Raw genomic sequence first — 18,265 nt, 5'->3', positions numbered from 1 at the left:
AAATGTGATTGGACAAAGAAGGAATTTGTCTCCAGTGCAGAAACTCTCAGTTTACATACTCCATACCATATCAAATAATAATAATCATACAAAAACAATAAACAAAAGTACCAAAAACGCATGACCCAAACAGCATACGTGTGACACAACAACTAAAACAGAATGACAACGCACTTTGGCAGCGGTTCAAGGCCTGTTTCCTTTCCAGCCAGAACGAGGGTTTGCTTAGCATGTCGAAATGCTCTGTTGCAATCCTGGCCTTCCCCATCGTCCCGTTTTTGGGACTGGCCTGTTTTCCTTTGACGAAGGGCACTGCATGTATGGTGGATCGAGGCATATTTTAAGGTAAGGCGCACGCTCTTAAAGGCCAGTCTAGGGTCAAGGGTCCAGTGTCATCCACAAAACCAAATGAGTGAAAACAAAATTTAAAAGGAGGCTGATATGAACGTTTTAGTTCAAAGGAAACCAACGCAGTCCAAAAAAACCCAAAAAAGACTGAACTTTTAAGTTAGAGAGAGCAAATCCTGTTTCCTTAATTCAGCGCAGTGTTTCTTCTGCGATACCGTAAGTTATTATCATCGATTATGCAAAAATTAGACCGAGAACATAGCCTTTCCTTCCTTCCTGTGTCTTCCGTCTCTTTCCCTTCCCTTTTAGTGTGTTTTCCTCACACTATTTTTTTTCCTCCTTCCTTTCCCTTCCCTCTCTTTGTCTGGCGCCCTACAACTATATATTTGTATCCTGCCTTTATTATTGTTTTTATAAATAACTCAAGGAAGTGAACATATCCATCACACTTTCCTTCCTTCCTCCTCTTATTTGCCTCACAACACAACAACTCTGCGAGGTGGGTTGAGCTGAGAGAGAGGGACTGGTTCAAAGTCACCCAGCTGGTGTGACTAGAACTCACTGTCTCCTAGTGATTGGCCCAAAGCCACCCAGATGGCTTTCCGCGTATAGAGAATTCCAGCTCTATTTCAGAATAGAGCTGGAAGGGACCTTGGAGGTCTTCTAGTCTAGCCCCCTGCTCAAGCAGGAAACCCTATCCCATTTCAGACAAATGGCTGTCCAGTCCCTTCTTAAAAACCTCAAGTGATGAAGCACCCACAGCTTCTAGTGGCAAGCTGTTCCACTGGTTAATTGCCCTCACTGTTAGGGAAGTTTCTCCTTAATTCCAAGTTGCTTCTCTCCTTGATTAGTTTCCATCCATTGCTTCTTGTCCTGCCTTCTGGTGCTTTAGAAAATAAGTTGACCCTCTCCTCTTTGTGGCAGCCCCTCAAATACTGGAATACTTCTGTCATGTCCCCCATAGTCCTTCTTTTCTCTAGACTGGCCACACTCAATTCCTGCAACTTTTCTTTATATGTTTTCGTCTCCAGGCCTTTGATCTTCTTAGTTGCTCTTCTCTGCACTTTTTCCAAAGTCTCAACATCTTTTTTTTTGTAATGTGGTGATCAAAACTGGATGCAGTATTCCAGGTGTGGCCTTACTAAGGATTTATAAAGCAGTACTAATACTTCACGTGATTTTGATTCTACACCCTGTTTAGGACTCACCGTCTCCTAATGATTGGCCTAAAGTCACCAAGCCAGCATTTGTGACTAAGGCAGGACTTGAACTCACAGCCTCCTGCTTTCTAGACTGTGCCTTAACCATTAGACCACATTGTCTCTCTGTCTAATATCAAATATCTGGGCATCCCAACTCCCATCGTTCCCAACCAATGCATTGCAACTCCAAAACCTAAAATTCCCAACCCTAGCCTGGAATTTACACTCCAAAACATGGGACAGGTAGGGAGGGAGTCCCAGATTTGAGAAGCAAGACCCCAACGGACTCTGCCCTCCATTCTCCCAAATCCATAAACAAATACAAATTGGGAAAAAAAGGCATGAAATACAACTGTCAAATCAGTGAAAAGGTACTTTTAAAATATATATAAAGACTCGAGTGGCTACAAGAGCAAAACTTTGCAGAGGTGTTGGGTGCATGGATTTTAATTTTTCTGGCCAACAAGCCCACTTCGCAGGATTATTGTGAGAGTCACACTCAGGATTGGAAGTTTTTATTTTTTAATCCCAATTGTTAGGGAAGCCTAAATACCCATACAAACACCTGTGTGCATGCAGGAGACCAACAGTAAAAGGGGCTTTCCACATCCATGTTTGTCATTCTGGATGTTTGCTATTGCAGCTGCAACGTGGAGAAAAAAGGGGAATTTGAAGCCATTTCCTCTTGGGGGAATTGGCTGCAATTTATAGGCAATGCTTTCAAGAGAGAAGCTGTAAATAAGACAACAGCAGGGAGCACAGATGAAGCCAAAATAGAGAAATTTAGCTTTCTCTGGTTGAAAAAAAATAAAATAAAAGAGTTGTGATTTTTTTTCCAACGTAGCCTTGACGAACAGATTTCCGATGAGTTCTCCAGAACTCATCGAATTTGCAGATGACAGCAAGCTGGCAGGAATAGCCAACAGCCCAGAAGATAGGCTTAAGATACAGAAGGATCTTGACAGACGTGAGCATTGGGCCCTATCCAACAAAGTGAAATATAATGGTGAGAAAAATAAGGCTCTACATTTAGGCAAGAAAACCCCCCAAATGCACAGGTATAGGATAGGTCAGTGATGGTGAACCTTTTCAGCACTGAGCTGTTGTGGAATAATTAGACCAGCACAACTTTCCTAGGTTAGTCAGAGACAGTGTATTGCGCAATAGGTTCAGAGCCAGTTTGTACATGAAGCTTTGAACAACTTTATGATCATGAGACTCCAGTTTTATACAGTTTCAAACAAAGGATTCTGTCAATTCAGCAGTCTTATCATTGCAGACATTCGTTACATCAAATGACATTTTTCTAATTACTAAGTTTCATATTATTCTTGCCAAACAATCATAATTCTTCTTGTAAATCACCGAAGCATAGATTCAATTTATATCTTGTTGATACTTCATGTGGTCATCCTTGCTCTCTTTAACCTTCAAACTATATATCACCAAATGTCTCTATCTCTGACAACCAAGGGGCCCCTCTTATAGAATGTTTCTACTTCAAAGGAATTTGTCTGCCTTTGTACTGTTTCTACTGGATAATTTTGCTTTTCTCAAACAAGCACATTTTCTTTCTTACAATACTATGAATAAACAGGGCCCTTCAGTGATCATCTAGCTGGACCCGCATTACCTACATTAGAGCGGCCAAACCGGAACGCGTGCACGTTCGCTGGAGCCCCGGAAACCCGAAGACTAGGTGGCTGGCACATGCATGCCCACAGAGAGGACTCTGCATGCCACCTCTAGCAGGTGTCGCCATCATGGGGATAGGTGGTACCTGGCTCAATAGTAGTAACTGTGAGAGGAATCTTGGAGTCCCGGTGGACAATCAGTTAAATATGAGCCAGGGGTGTGCTGCAGCTGCCAAAAAAGCCAATACAGTTCTAGGTTGCATTAACAGAGGGATAGAATCCAGTGTTGGGACCCAGGCCCAAATAAGTAGTAGGAAAATCAATCCGTGAAAAAACAAACAAACTTTATTCGAACAGCTGAGAATGACTTCATTCCCAGCGTCGTTCAACTAAATTAAAACAAATTCCTCCCAACACAAATTCCTCAGTCCTATCGCAAACCTTGGTCCAATTAGGCCTTTCTTGGCAAACGTTCAGAAGTCCCAGATACAAAAATAAATACAAGACGTAGATGAAGAAGAAGACGAAGCTACCAACGTTGTTTTCCGGCAAAGCCCAAACGTCATTGCTGGTCTGTTTTAAGCCTTAGGGGAGGGGCCTATCATCCCTTGGCCCTACTCCCGAGTTGTCCTCTTTGCTTGAGCTGCTCTTGCCTCCTGGCAGCTCTTCTCATGTGTGCATTAGGAACAAGCTCCTCCTGTTCCTCTGCCTCTCTACTGTCAGCCTCTGGAGGATCTGGAGTCCGCACCTCATTCCCCGATGGCCCTGGCCCCATCTCTGCCTCCGACGCAGAGCCCTCATCCAGGCCTTCTCCAGCCTCCAGGACTGGCCCATGTTCTTCCTCAGCCTCATCACTGTCCAACTCTGCTGCCAGCTCCGCAGGCTGCTAGCAGACCACAACACTAAGATTGCACGAAGTACAGTATTAGTATTGTTGTGGATTTAATAAGACCAACACAACTTTTCTGGGTTAGTCAGAGACAATGTATATTGCGCAATAGGTTCAAAGCTCTTGTACATGAAGCATTGAACAAAGACAGAAATTAGGTACAATGGTTTTTATACCCTTCTAGACAAAGGATTCTGTTAACTCAGCAGTTTATGTGATCATATACATTTGTTGTATTTAATTGACACTTCCCAATTACTGTTTCATTTATTCTTTGCCAACAATCATAATTCTTTTTGCCAATTACTGAAGCATAGATTCAAATTATCTCTTGTTAATATTACATGTGGCCATACTTGATCTCTTTAACCTTCATACTGTATATCACCAAATGTCTCTTATCTCTGACAACTGAGGGGCCCCTTCTTCTGAATGTTTCTACTTCAAAGGAATTCTCTCCTTTCAACTGGAGATAATTGGCTTCCCTCAAACAAGCACATTTCCTTTCTTAAAGAGGGCCCTTCAGTGATCATCCAGCTGGATCTGCATTTACCTACCCACATTAGTATCACTCTATAATGCCTTAGTAAGACCAAGGTGAGAAGAAATATCCATTTGGTTCAGTTCCAAGCTGGGAGAAAGACATTGGAAACATGGAGGCTGATGGCAAAGATGGTTTATTGATGAAGAAGAACCACATGGATTTGTGGTTCTGGGCAGCTGACCAAATGGAGTTGAGAGTGGGTTTTTTTAATACCTTCTTTGGGCTTTGCACTTGAGCTTCCTGTTCCTGTGCAAGAACATGTATTCTATTGGCTGTTGTCATAGCTGGCTCTATAGGCAAAAGAGGAAATGGAAATCCGAGGTGTTTGTCTGAGCTAAGTTTGGTTGAAGTTTGGACTGCTCTCCAGTGAGGCAATGAAGCGGCTTCTGTTCTGAAAGGGTGTTGGGCAATTCCTATTGTGGCTTAATGGCTTTGTCCTGTGTTGGATCTTGAGTGAGGGGCTAATCCTACCCTTCTGCCTTCGTTCAGACTTCGCTGCAGGGAGTTTCAAAATATCCTGTCTTGAATGGGTTACCAAATCTTTGCATTTCTTAATGCTGCCTCCTCGGTTTCTGCTTGGGGGCAGGGAGATTGGGGCTGCTTTCTGCCTCGAAAAAAAAATGTTTCTCCATTTCTCACTTAGCGAAATATAATATTCTGTCTTTTTTTAAATATTCCTCAAAATATTTCATTCTTCTAGGAGAGGGGTGGGTGCTGACTTTCTACGATTGCATCCAATTTTGGTTGCCACGACGTAAAAAAAGATGTTGAGACTCTGGAAAAGAATGCTAAGCGGTTCTTAAGCGGTTTTTTCAAACCTCTCTTTTCCTCACGGTCAAGATGCAGTGGATCCTGTCTCTCCTCGTGTTCTTGCTGTCTGGTCTCATTGTCTCTGCAAGTACTGCTTGGACCAGTGAAGGTAGGACTTGTGGGAGGCTCTGGGTAGGTCAATTATTTGCTTTGTATTTGTATTTTATATTTGATTTTATTTTATATTTGATTTTCTTATGTTTTAATTATTTGCTTGCTTAGGGAAAAAAATACCGTAAAGCCTCATGAGGGCTAGCACCTTGCTTTCTATGGTACGTTTGGCCAGTCTCCATGCTTCTATCTCACTTAAAGCAAAAAAGCCAGATCTCCAGATCTAAAATGATTGATTGGGGGGGGGGGGGGCGGGGGGAAATCCTTAGTACTTCTAAGCAGGAGGTCTGAGAAGAAACAATCTGGGCCTGCAGCTTGGATGTTGTTAGGTGGGCCCTCCTTGTCCCCACCCCTCTCTATCAGAAACTGTTAAAATATTTAAAATAAAATTAACCGTGTGTGTTGGTAGATATGTGTAGAGATAGATAGGTAGGTAGGTAGGTAATAGGCAGGCAGGCAGACAATATAGACAGAGAATAGAAATAGAAATAGAAATAGAAATAGAAATAATAGAAATAGAAATAGAAATAGAAATAGAAATATTTATTTTATTTTTATTTTTATTTTATTTTATATTGGATTTCTATACCGCCCTTCTCCTTGAGGACTCAGGGCGGTGTACAGCCAGATTAAAAAACATGCAGAACAAATATTAAAAACAATTAAAAGATATATAAATTTGGCCCAATTAAAACTCATTTACCAATTAAAAACGTTTAAAACATTTAAAAACAGTTAAAAATTTCATCTTAAGCCAGCCCGGCTTGTTTAAATAAATGGGTTTTAAGGGCGCGACGGAAGGCACTGAGGTCTTGGATTCTCCTTATCTCTGGGGGGAGCTGATTCCAGAGGGTGGGAGCCCCCACAGAGAAGGCTCTCCCCCTGGGGGTCACCAGCCTACATTGTCTGGCTGATGGCACCCCGAGGAGGCCCTCTCTGTGGGAGCGCATGGGTCGATGGGAGGTCGTTGGTAGCAGCAGGCGGTCTCGAAGATAGCTAGGCCCTATGCCATGGAGCGCTTTAAAGGTGATAACCAACACCTTGAAGCGCACCCGGAAGACAACTGGGAGCCAGTGCAGCTCGCGCAGGAGCGGTGTTACATGGGAGCGCCAGGCTGCTCCCGTCACTACCCGCGCTGCTGCGTTCTGGACCAGCTGGAGCCTCCGGGTGCTCCTCAAGGGGAGCCCCATGTAGAGAGCGTTGCAATAGTCAAGGCGAGAGGTGACGAGGGCGTGAGTGACTGTGCACAGGGAATCCCGATCAAGAAAGGGCCGCAACTGGCGAATCAGGTGAACCTGACAAAAGGTCCCCCTGGTTACAGCCGTCAGATGTTCCTCCAAGGACAGCTGCATATCCAGGAGGACTCCCAGATTGCGAGCCCTCTCTGTGGGGGCCAATGACTCGCCCCCAATAGTCAGTGATGGAGTCAACTGACTATATCGGGATGCCGGGAGCCACAGCCACTCAGTCTTGGAAGGGTTGAGCTTGAGCCTGTTCCTCCCCATCCAGATCCGTACAGCCTCCAGGCACTGGGACATCACTTCAAGGGCATCGTTGGGGTGGCCTGGGGTGGAAATGTACAGCTGGGTGTCATCAGCGTACTGGTGGTATCTCACCCCAAAGCCACGGATGATCTCACCCAGCGGCTTCACATAAATGTTGAACAGGAGAGGCGAGAGGACCGATCCCTGCGGCACTCCACAAATGAGAGGCCTCGAGGTCGACCTCTGCCCCCCTGCCAACACAAACTGCGACCGGTCGGAGAGAAAGGAGGAGAACCACCGCAACACGGTGCCTCCCACCCCCAACTCTTCCAGCCGGTGCAGCATGATACCATGGTCGATGGTATCAAAAGCCGCTGAGAGGTCTAACAGGACCAGAACAGAGGAACAACCCCTGTCCCGAGCCCTCCAGAGATCATCAACCAACGCGACCAATGCCGTTTCTGTGCTGTGCCCAGACCTGAAACCCGACTGGAACGGATCTAGATAAGATGTTTCCTCCAGGAATTGCGGAAACTGTCGTGCGACCACACTCTCAACAACCTTCGCCATAAAGCGAAGGTTGGAGACAGGACGATAGTTGGCCAATATTGCCGGATCCAGGGACGGCTTCTTGAGGAGAGGCCTCACCACCGCCTCTTTCAAGGCGGTGGGGAAGTAACCCTCACTCAACGAAGCGTTGATAACACCCTGGAGCCAGCCTCGTGTAACCTCCCGGGAAGCCAGTACCAACCAGGAGGGACACGGGTCCAGTAAACATGTGGCCGCACTAAGTCTCCCCAAAATCCTGTCCACATCATCAGGAGTCACAGCATCAAACTCCTCCCAGATAACATTCTCAAGACTATTCCTCGTCACCCTGCCCTGATCTACCCAGTCAGAGTCCAAATCCCCCCGGATCTGGGCGATTTTGTCATACAGGTATTGTCCGAAATCCTCCGCCCTGCCTTCTAAGGGATCCTCCCGCACTCCCGGATGGAGCAGGGCGCGGGTCACCCTAAACAGGGCGGCCGGACGATTCCCTGATGACGCAATAGAGGCGGAAAAGTAGTTAGACTTTGCCATCTCTATCGCCACTAGGTAGGCCTTAATATGCGACCTTACCAGTGTTCGATCAGATTCAGCGATCTATTCAGATTCAAATAGAAATAGAATGGAATGGAATGTAATTTATTTTATTTTTATTTTATTTTGAATTTGTATACCGCCCTTCTCCCTGAGGACTCAGGGCGGTGAACAGCCAAGTAAAAACATCAAGTACAAATATTAAAATACAGTTAAAATATACATATATAAATTTGGCCCCATTAATTAAAAACAATAAACAAAACACTTAAAAACACTTAAAAAATTAGGCCAGCCCGGCTTGCTGGAAAAGGAAGGTTTTAAGGGCACGGCGGAAGGCACTGAGGTCTTGGATTCTCCTTATCTCTGGGAGCAATTGATTCCAGAGGGTGGGAGCCCCCACAGAGAAGGCCCTCCCCCTGGGGGTCACCAGCCTGCACTGTTTGGCTGATGGCACCCCGAGGAGGCCCTCTCTGTGGGAGCGCATGGGTCGATGGGAGGTCGTTGGTAGCAGCAGGCGGTCTCGAAGATAGCTAGGCCCTATGCCATGGAGCGCTTTAAAGGTGATAACCAACACCTTGAAGCGCACCCGGAAGACCACTGGGAGCCAGTGCAGCTCGCGCAGGAGCGGTGTTACATGGGAGCGCCAGGCTGCTCCCATCACTACCCGCGCTGCTGCATTCTGGACCAGCTGGAGCCTCTGGGTGCTCCTCAAGGGGAGCCCCATGTAGAGAGCGTTGCAGTAGTCCAGGCGAGAGGTGATGAGGGCATGAGTGACTGTGCACAGGGAATCCCGATCAAGAAAGGGCCGCAACTGGCGGATCAGGCGAACCTGACAAAAGGTCCCCCTGGTTACAGCCGTCAGATGTTCCTCCAAAGACAGCTGCCTATCCAGGAGGACTCCCAGATTGCGAGCCCTCTCTGTGGGGGCCAACGACTCGCCCCCAATAGTCAGTGATGGAGTCAACTGACTATATCGGGATGCCGGGAGCCACAGCCACTCAGTCTTGGAAGGGTTGAGCCTGAGCCTGTTCCTCCCCATCCAGATCCGCATGGCCTCCAGGCACTGGGACATCACTTCAAGGGCATCGTTGGGGTGGCCTGGGGTGGAGATGTACAGCTGGGTGTCATCAGCGTACTGGTGGTATCTCACCCCAAAGCCACGGATGATCTCACCCAGCGGCTTCACATAAATGTTGAACAGGAATAGAGTAGAGTAGAGTAGAGTAGAGTAGAGTAGAGTAGAGTAGAGTAGAGTAGAGTAGAGTAGAATAGAATAGAATAGAATAGAATAGAATAGAATAGAATAGAATAGAATAGAATAACAGAGTTGGAAGGGACCTTGGAGGTCTTCTAGTCCAACCCCCTGCTTAGGCAGGAAACCCTACACCACTTCAGACAAATGGTTATCCAACCTCTTCTTAAAAACTTCCAGTGTTGGAGCATCCACAACTTCTGGAGGCAAGTTGTTCCACTGGTTAATTGTTCTAACTGTCAGGAAATTTCTCCTTAGTTCTCAGTTGCTTCTCTCCTTGATAAGGGAGGGAGGGAGGGAGGGAGAGAGAGAGAGAGAGAGAGAGAGAGAGAGAGAGAGGGAGGGAGGGAAGGAGGGAGAGAGAGAGAGAGAGAGAGAGAGGGAGGGAGGGAGGGAAGGAGGGAGAGAGGGAGGGAGGGAGAGCGAGAGCGAGAGAGAGAGCGAGAGCGAGAGAGAGAGATGCAGGCTGGGGAATTCTGAGAGTTGAAATCCTCACATTTTAAAGCGGCCAGCTTTGAAAAACACTGCTTTTAGGGGCCACAAAAAGGCCATAATCCAAATTAGGATTTATATACAATGGTTAAGCAAATCATAGTTCAGGATAAGCCAGGCTATTGTTAGGCAAATGCTGCATGCTATTTTTTTCCCCACCAACGTCATTGTTCTTTCTTGACTGCAATAGAGCCCATCGACCGTCAGTATGCCCGACTCGGGGAGGCCAACGTGGTCTTGACTTGCCCTGTTCCTGAAGGTGGATCCCGGGTGGCATGGAAAAACCACACGACCTCGGAGACCGTTTTGAACGGGGTGCAAAAAGACAGCAGCCTCGTCTTGCAGAATGCCAGTTTGGCCCAGGAAGGGGAATACAGCTGCCAGGATGCCAGCACTGGGCAGACCCTGCGAAGGATTCATCTCCGGATGGGCTGTGAGTGAGAAAACTGAGCCCCAAACTCTCTCTTACCCAAATGGAGCCATCCAGCCATATGATGTGGCAATTCCTTCCTTCCTTCCTTCCTTCCTTCCTTCCTTCCTCCCTCCCTCCCTCCCTCCCTCCCTCCCTCCCTCTCTCTTTTCCCCACTCTTTCCCCCATTCCTCCCACCCTCGCTTCCTCTTTTCTCCACTCCTTCCTTCCTTCCTCCCTCCCCATTGTTTTCCTTCGTCCACCCTTTCCTTCCTTCCTTCCTTCCTTCCTTCCTTCCTCCCACCTCCCTCCCTCCCACTTTTCCCCACTGTTTCCCCCATTCCTCCTTCCCTCACTTCCTTTCTCCACTCCTTCCTTCCTCCCTCCCCATTTTTTCCTTCGTTCACCCTTTCCTTTCTTCCTTCCTTCCTTCCTTCCTTCCTCCCTCCCCCCTCCCTCCCTCTTTTCCCCAGTTTCCCCCATTCCTCCTTCCCTCACTTCCTTTCTCCACGCCTTCCTTCCTCCCTCCCTCCCCATTTTTTCCCTTCGTCCATCCTTTCCTTCCTTCTTCCCTCCCTCCCTCCCTCTTTTCCTCTTTCTCCCATCCGTTTGCTTTCCTTCCTTCCTCCCTCCTTCTCTCCCTCCTTCCTTTTCCTTCCTCTATTCCTGCCTCCCTCTCCATCCTTTCATCCTCCCTCTCTTCTTTCCTCCCTTCCTTTCTTTCTCTTTCTTTCCTCCCTTGTTTTCTTCCTTTTTCTTCTTTCCTCCCTCCCTCCCACCCTCCCTCTTTCCCTTCCTTCCTTCCTCTTTCTCCCATCCATCCATCCATCCATCCATCTATCCATCTTCCTTCCCTTTCTTTCCTCCCTCCCTCCTCTTTCCTTCATGAAAGTACCTCTCACTTTAAGATGTGTGGACCAACTCTTAAAATTCCTCCACCAGCATGGAGATTTCTGAGAGTTGAACTCTGCACATGTTAATGTGGCCAAGTTTGAAAAACACTGATTCATGCCTTCATGCAACCCCCTTTTGCAGCTTTCTGACCTACAAAGTTCACGGAGAAGCCAGATTCACTTGACAGGCACGTTACTAACTGAACTGCAGTGATTCACTTAACCCCTGTGGCAAGAAAAGTCGTAAAATGGGCCAAAATTCACTTAACAGCTGTCTTGCTTATCAGCAGAAATATGGGATCTCAATTTTTGGTCATAAGTCCAGAACTACCTGTAGAGGTAGAGGGGATCCAGATGTGTCACTCACCTTTTGGACTTCTGGAGATGATACAGTGACGTATTGAATTTAAACCAGAGCTGTTCCTATTGGGTATTCTTCCAGAAAAGACTAGTAAGGAACATACTTATTTGATTATACATGTAATAACAGCTGCAAGAATTGTTTATGCTCAAAATTGGAAAGCAGAGAAAATACCTTTGGAAGATGAGGCGATAAAAAAAAAATTATGGACTGTGCAGAAATGAATAGATTGACTTTAAGGATTAAAGATAGGGAAGAGATAAGAGTATTATAGAATATGGAACTGTTTCTATTATTGGTTGGAAAAGAGATATAAAAGATAAAAGCTTTATGATTATATTTAAAAATTTGATAGGCAGAATTTTGTTTTAATAAGGAGATATTAAAATGGTTTGTATAAAGATCAAGATAGAAGAAAGTTCCTTTTTTGGAAGAAGAAGAAGAAGAAGAAGAAGAAGAAGAAGAAGGACCGAAGATAACCGAGATGTCACGGGGAGGGGGCGACAGATGTACTAAATGTTTGTTTTTATAAAAAATAATAAAAAGTTATATTAAAAAAAACTTTTGGGCTTCTGCTTTGCAGATCCTCCTGAGAAACCATCGATCCATTGCAGGTCCATCAGCTACCCAGTGGTCAATTGCTCTTGGACTTTGGCAACTGACACCCTTCTGCCCACGTCTTTCTTTGCCAGCTACAGGTAAAGAGCAAAGGTAACAGTAAGAGAGTTGGAAGGGACCTTGAAGGTCATCTAGTCCAGCCCCCTGCTCAGGCAGGAGACCTGTACTAGGGATTCGAACCGCTGAATTGCCAACCTTTCTGATCGACAAGCTGGAGGAGCCTAGGTGTCCAGGTGTTATTAAAAAAAAAAGCAATAAACATTTCAGAATGGTGCTGAAGATGGAACTTTTCAGGAAGGCTTTGGAGGCCTGATGGATTGTATTTGGGTTTCTAATTGTATTTATAATTTTGATGGACTGTTTTTGTGTGTGAGCAGCTCAGAATCTTTGCGATGGGGGGGGGGGGCTATATATTTAAGGAAGGAAGTAGGGAGGAAGGGAAGGAAGGAGAAAAAGAACAAGAGGAAGGAAAGAAACAAGAAAGGAAATGAATGAGAAGGATGGAAAGAAAGAGAAAACAGAAAAGAAAAAGAATAAAAATAAGAAGGAAGGAAAAGAAAGATCGAGGGGAGAGATGGAGGAAAGAGGAGGAGGAGGGAGGGAGGGAAGGAAGGAAGGAGGAAAAGAACAAGAGGAAGGAAAGAAACAAGAAAGGAAATGAATGAGAGGGATGGAAAAAAAGAGAAAAAAGAAAAGAAAAAGAATAAAAATAAGAAGGAAGGAATAGAAAGATCGAGGGGAGGGAGGGAGGAAAGAGGAAAGGAGGAGGGAGGGAAGGAAGGAGAAAAAAACGAGGAAGGAAAGAAACAAGAAAGGAAATGAATGAGAAGGATGGAAAGAAAGAAAAAAGAAAAGAAGAAGAATAAAAATAAGAAGAAAGGAAAAGAAAGATTGAGGGGAGGGAGGGAAGAAAGAGGAAAGGAGGAAGGAGGGAAGGAAGGAAGGAGAAGAAGAACAAGAGGAAGGAAAGGAACAAGAAAGGAAAAGAGTGAGAGGAAGGATGGAAGGAAAGAAAAAAAGGAAAGAGGAGGAGGAGGGAGGGAAGGAAGGAGAAAAGAACAAGAGGAAGGAAAGAAACATGAAAGGGAAAGAAGGAGAGGAAGAATGGGAAGAAAGAGAAAAAAGGGAAGGAGGAAGAGAATAGAGGGGAAAGAGAAGAGGAAAGAAGAGGATGGATGAGGGAGGGAAAGGAGGGAAAGGAAGGAAGGAAGGGAAGGAGGGAGGGAGAGAGAGGTTATCCTTGCACTTCTCCCCATGACTGCAGTCACCGGGACCCGTTCACACAACCCTTAAGATGCCGCATATGCAATGCATGTCTGAACCCAGTTTTCCTTGGAGACACAGGCATGGCTTAACGGGAGACGTCCATCAGTGCAAACAAGCAATTGCAGGGAGCCACAGTTGCAGTTTGACCGTCTTGCAGATGTTCTCCACCGATCCCTACATGCTCAACGTGACAGCCGTGAATCCACTGGGGACAGCGAGTGGTTTCTTTTTAGTCTTCCTGGATCAGATCAGTGAGTTTGCAAGCAATTCTCACCCCTCGTCGACGTGGTGGGGGGCTTTGAAACAGCCTGCAAGGAAAGGAAAATGGAATTTTGTGCTCAGTCCTGGTGCAGAAGTTTGGCCTGACAGCCATTTTAATATCTTGGGACAAACCAGTGGTGAAATCTAAAATTTGTTACTACCGGTTCTGTTGGCGTGGCTTATTGGGGGGGGGGGGGGAAATAATGTGACTGGGTGGGCGTGGCCAATTTTTAAAAATCCTTTTAAAACCATTTTTTCTACAACCTCTTCGGCGAAGAGGTTGTAAAAAAATGCTTTCAAAAGGCTCTGACGATCCCAGCTGAGTTGCCTGATCGGCAGAGGCTTTTTTTCTTTTAAAAGCCTCTGCCGATCAGGCAACTCAGCTGGGATCGTCAGAGGCATTTAAAAGAAAAAAAGCCTCTGCTAATTAGTCAACTCAACTTGGATTGTCAGAGGCATTTAAAAGAAAAAAAAAAACCTCTGACGATCAGGCAACTCAGGGTTTTTTTCTTTTAAATGCCTCTGACGATCCCAGCCGAGCCGCGCGATCATCAGAGGCTTTTTTTTTTTTACTTTTAAGAGCATTTTTTCGGCCGAAGAGGTTGTAGAAAAAGTGCTTTTAAAAGTAAAAAAAAAAAAAAGCCTCTGATGATTGTGCGGCTCAGCTGGGCATGGGGGGTGTGGGTGGGCAGGGATTTTTGCTACCAGTTCTCTGAACCACCCGCCTCCATCGCTACTGGATTGGGCGATCCGGTCCGAACCGGGAACATTTCACCCTTGGGACAAACATCCGTGGGTTAAGTTCAAACCAACATTAAAGCCAGGTTAGGTAGAAGCCGAGTAACTGTGTTAGTACAACTTGTTAAGCTTAGTGTTTAGGTCCCAAAGGTGCTTTTTTTCAGGAGGCAACTGGACTTTCTTTTGAAAACGTTTCGCTTCTCATCCAAGAAGCTTCTTCAGCTCTGACTGGATGATGGGGAATGGAAGGATTTATACTCTTTTCAGACAGCTGATCATTTGCATCCTTTGAGAGGGTCGTTGAGGCTACTTGGAGTTTTCAACTGTGTCCTCAGGGCAGGGGTGAAATGTAAAATTTGTTACTACCGGTTCTGTGGGCGTGGCTTGGTGTGTGTCGGGGGTAATGTGACTGGGTGGGCGTGGCCAACTTTTTTTTTTTTTTAACTTTTCAAAGCATTTTTTCTACAACCTCTTTGGCCGAAAAAATGCTTTTAAAAGTAAAAAAAAAAAAAAAAGCCTCTGATGATTGTGCGGCTCAGCTGGGATCGTCAGAGGCATTTAAAAGAAAAAAAAAACCTGAGTTCCCTGATCAGCAGAGGCTTTTTTACTTTCAAAAGCCTCTGACGATCCAAGCTGAGTTGCCTGATCGGTTGCAAAAAAATGCTTTGAAAAGCCACTGCCGATCAGGCAATTCAGTTGGGATTGTCAGAGACTTTTCAAAGCATTTTTTTTAACCACCTCTTCGGCCAAAGAGGTTGCAGAAAAAAGTGCTTTGAAAAGCCTCTGACGATCTCAGCTGAGCCGCGCAATCATCAGAGGCTTTTTTTTTTTTTTTACTTTTAAAAGCATTTTTTCGTCGGAAGAGGTTGTAGAAAAAAATGCTTTGAAAAGTTAAAAAAAAAAGCCTCTGATGATCGTGCGGCTCAGCTGGGCATGGGTGGGGGGGAGGCGCAGGGATTTTTGCTACCCGTTCTCCGAACCACCCGCCGCCATTGCTACCGGATCGGGCGATCCGGTCTGAACCGGGAGCATTTCACCCCTGCTTCAGAGTCACCTGAATGGTGCTCCAGGTTCCTGTAGTCTGCAATTTTTTCCTCTAGCAATCCATTCCTATTCCCACACCATTCCAAGAGTGTTCATCCCAAATTGTATAGCTAAAAGTCTGTAGAGAGTAGGAATGGATTTCCAGAGGAAAAATTGCCGACTGCAGGAACCAGGAGCACTACTCAGGTGATCCTGGTGGAAGACGAGGTGGCCGGCGGGTATGTGCATTGGCCAGCTGGTGTTTGAGTTTCCAGGGCTCCGGCGTGCACGCACATGTGCCTTCCGGTTTGGGCACTCGGTGTCGAAAAGATTTGCCATCTGTGGTATATTGGGTTGGTTTAATTCTCTCCTTCACTTTTCTTAGTCCAGCCAGACCCTCCAGAAAACGTAACGGTCTCCCCGATCCAAGGGAAGAAAAAAACATTGCATGTACAATGGAAGGCTCCTAGTTCCTGGTTACATCCGGAATATTTTCCCCTGCAATATATCATCCGTTATTCGAGGGACAGATCAAGGCTTAACAGAACAGTGAGTGCGGGAGATGGCAGTCACTCCATGTTAACTGAACAACCATTTGTCTGAAATGGGGTAGGGTTTGCTGCCCAAGATTCCTTCCAATATTCTATTCTGTTCTGTTCTGTTGTTGTTCTGTTGTTGTTCTGTTCTGTTCTGTTCTACTCTACTCTACTCTACTCTATTCTTCATTCCAATATTCTATTCTATTCTATTCTATTCTATTCTATTCTATTCTATTCTTCATTCCAATATTCTATTCTATTCTATTCTATTCTATTCTATTCTATTCTATTCTATTCTATTCTATTCTATTCTATTCTATTCTATTCTTCATTCCAATATTCTATTCTATTCTATTCTATTCTATTCTATTCTATTCTATTCTATTCTATTCTTCATTCCAATATTCTATTCTATTCTATTCTATTCTATTCTATTCTATTCTATTCTATTCTATTCTTCATTCCAATATTCTATTCTACTCTACTCTATTCTTCATTCCAATATTCTACTCTTTACTCTACTCTATTCTTTATTCCAATATCCTATCCTATCCTATCCTATCCTATCCTATCCTTCATTCCAATATTCTACTCTACTCTACTCTACTCTACTCTACTCTACTCTACTCTACTCTATTCTATTCTATGCATAGTCTGAAGGTCTTACCTGAATTTCTCTTTTTTTATTATTACTTTTTTGCAACAGAGGTAGTCCTGTAAAAACCAGTTGTATAATTCACATTTTTCAATGTCGTTGCAACTTCAAACAGTCACTAAACAAATGGTATTTTTCTTTGCTTCCCCAGACCAGGCCTATCGAGCAAACTTCCTTTACCCTCACCGGGATCCGTTCTGGCGTAACCTACCACATCCAAGTAGCCGCGAAAGATTTCCTGGACAATGGGGAATACAGCGCCTGGAGTCTTCCAGCCTCTGGGGCATCCTGGGAGCCAGAGTGAGAGCCACAGTGGATGGACTTTGTAATACCTGAAACATGGTTTTTGTAATACTACTGCACTGGCTAATTAATTAGTGCTTTTTCAATTGTATTGCTAATAAAAGTAAAGGTAAAGGTTCCCCTCGCACATATGTGCTAGTCGTTCCCAACTCTAGGGGGCGGTGCTCATCTCCGTTTCAAAGCCGAAGAGCCAGCGCTGTCTGAAGATGTCTCCGTGGTCATATGGCCGGCATGACTCAATGCCAAAGGCGCACAGAACACTGTTACCTTCCCACCAAAGGTGGTCCCTATTTTTCTACTTGCATTTTTTTACGTGCTTTCGAACTGCTAGGTTGGCAGAAGCTGGGACAAGTAACGGGAGCTCACCCCATTATGCCATACTAGGGATTTGAATCGCTGAACTGCCGACCTTTTGATCGACAAGCTCAGCATCTTAGCCACTGAGCCACTGCGTCCCTTGTATTGCTAATAATTTCCCATAAATTTTAACCTTCAAGAAAAAGCCTCTCTTTCAGAAACTGGGACTGGCAGGAGAGCATTCAATACATTGTAGATAACAGCTTCGTTTTTAGCTGTTCTCAAGCCTCCGTGGACGAAGAAAATAGTTTTCCTTTGCAAATGTTTCTTTTACTTTTATTCAGAATGCAATGCTCTTTTTCGATAGCTATGGGCACACACCCGTTATTGGATGCTGTGATTCTTGTGATGTAACTGAACAGTTGACTATTTCTAAACCAACCAATTTTTATTTTGAAGTTCTTTTGTTGTGCTAAGAATAAAAGTAAAGGAAATCCATTTCTGAGGGCTCCCCCTTTTCATAAGCAGACCGTACTTTTTCAGAGTACTCTTAATAAATTTGCTCTTAAATGATCTTCCGATTGGGTTGTTTTTTGGAAAAGGTAAACCAAGGTGGAACCTAGGGCCAGATTTGGCTATCAGGAGGGAGGCTTGGATTCCTCCATCCCAGGACAAGGAAGATCTTTTCTTCCACTCATGGTGAGGAAGCTTGTTCACACACAGAGTTTTCACTAATGTGGAATTTCCAGAGTCTGTCCTATCCAAAGCTGTTTCTTCTTTCCAATTTGGCTCTTTCAGGTTATATTTATATTGACTGATTGATTACAGGTAGTTCTTTTTTTTTTTTTGAAAAAAGTTTTATTTTAGATTAAAATAAAAAAAAAGACAACATAAAAATATCATCCTTACAAACAATTGTAGACAGCATCTCAATCGGTTAAAATCATTTTGTGCTTACAATTTTCCGAATCTCATCATATAACAATTATTCTTAGGTAGTTCTTGATTTACAACCACAACAGTCCTCGACTTACAACATTTCTCCTAGT

The 18,265-nt window shown here is 44.8% G+C and overlaps 1 protein-coding gene across 1 annotated transcript; it reads left to right on the top strand.

Moving 5' to 3' along the window:
* Nucleotides 1–211: 211 nt before the first annotated feature.
* EBI3 (Epstein-Barr virus induced 3) lies at nt 212–17,037 on the top strand. Its single transcript, XM_087890953.1, has 7 exons — nt 212–345; nt 5,458–5,536; nt 10,043–10,285; nt 12,100–12,214; nt 13,479–13,651; nt 15,808–15,971; nt 16,768–17,037. Exons 2-7 carry the CDS (start codon nt 5,458–5,460, stop codon nt 16,918–16,920), a joined length of 927 nt encoding a protein of 308 aa, XP_087747079.1. The 5' UTR covers nt 212–345; the 3' UTR covers nt 16,921–17,037.
* Nucleotides 17,038–18,265: the final 1,228 nt, after the last annotated feature.

The sequence above is a fragment of the Pantherophis guttatus genome, chromosome 1, assembly GCF_059756535.1.
Source record: "Pantherophis guttatus breed Tessera chromosome 1, ASM5975653v1, whole genome shotgun sequence".
NCBI lineage: Eukaryota > Metazoa > Chordata > Lepidosauria > Squamata > Colubridae > Pantherophis > Pantherophis guttatus.
The sequence above is the reverse complement of the archived record's forward strand: the minus strand, read 5'-3'. Positions and strand labels throughout refer to the sequence as shown.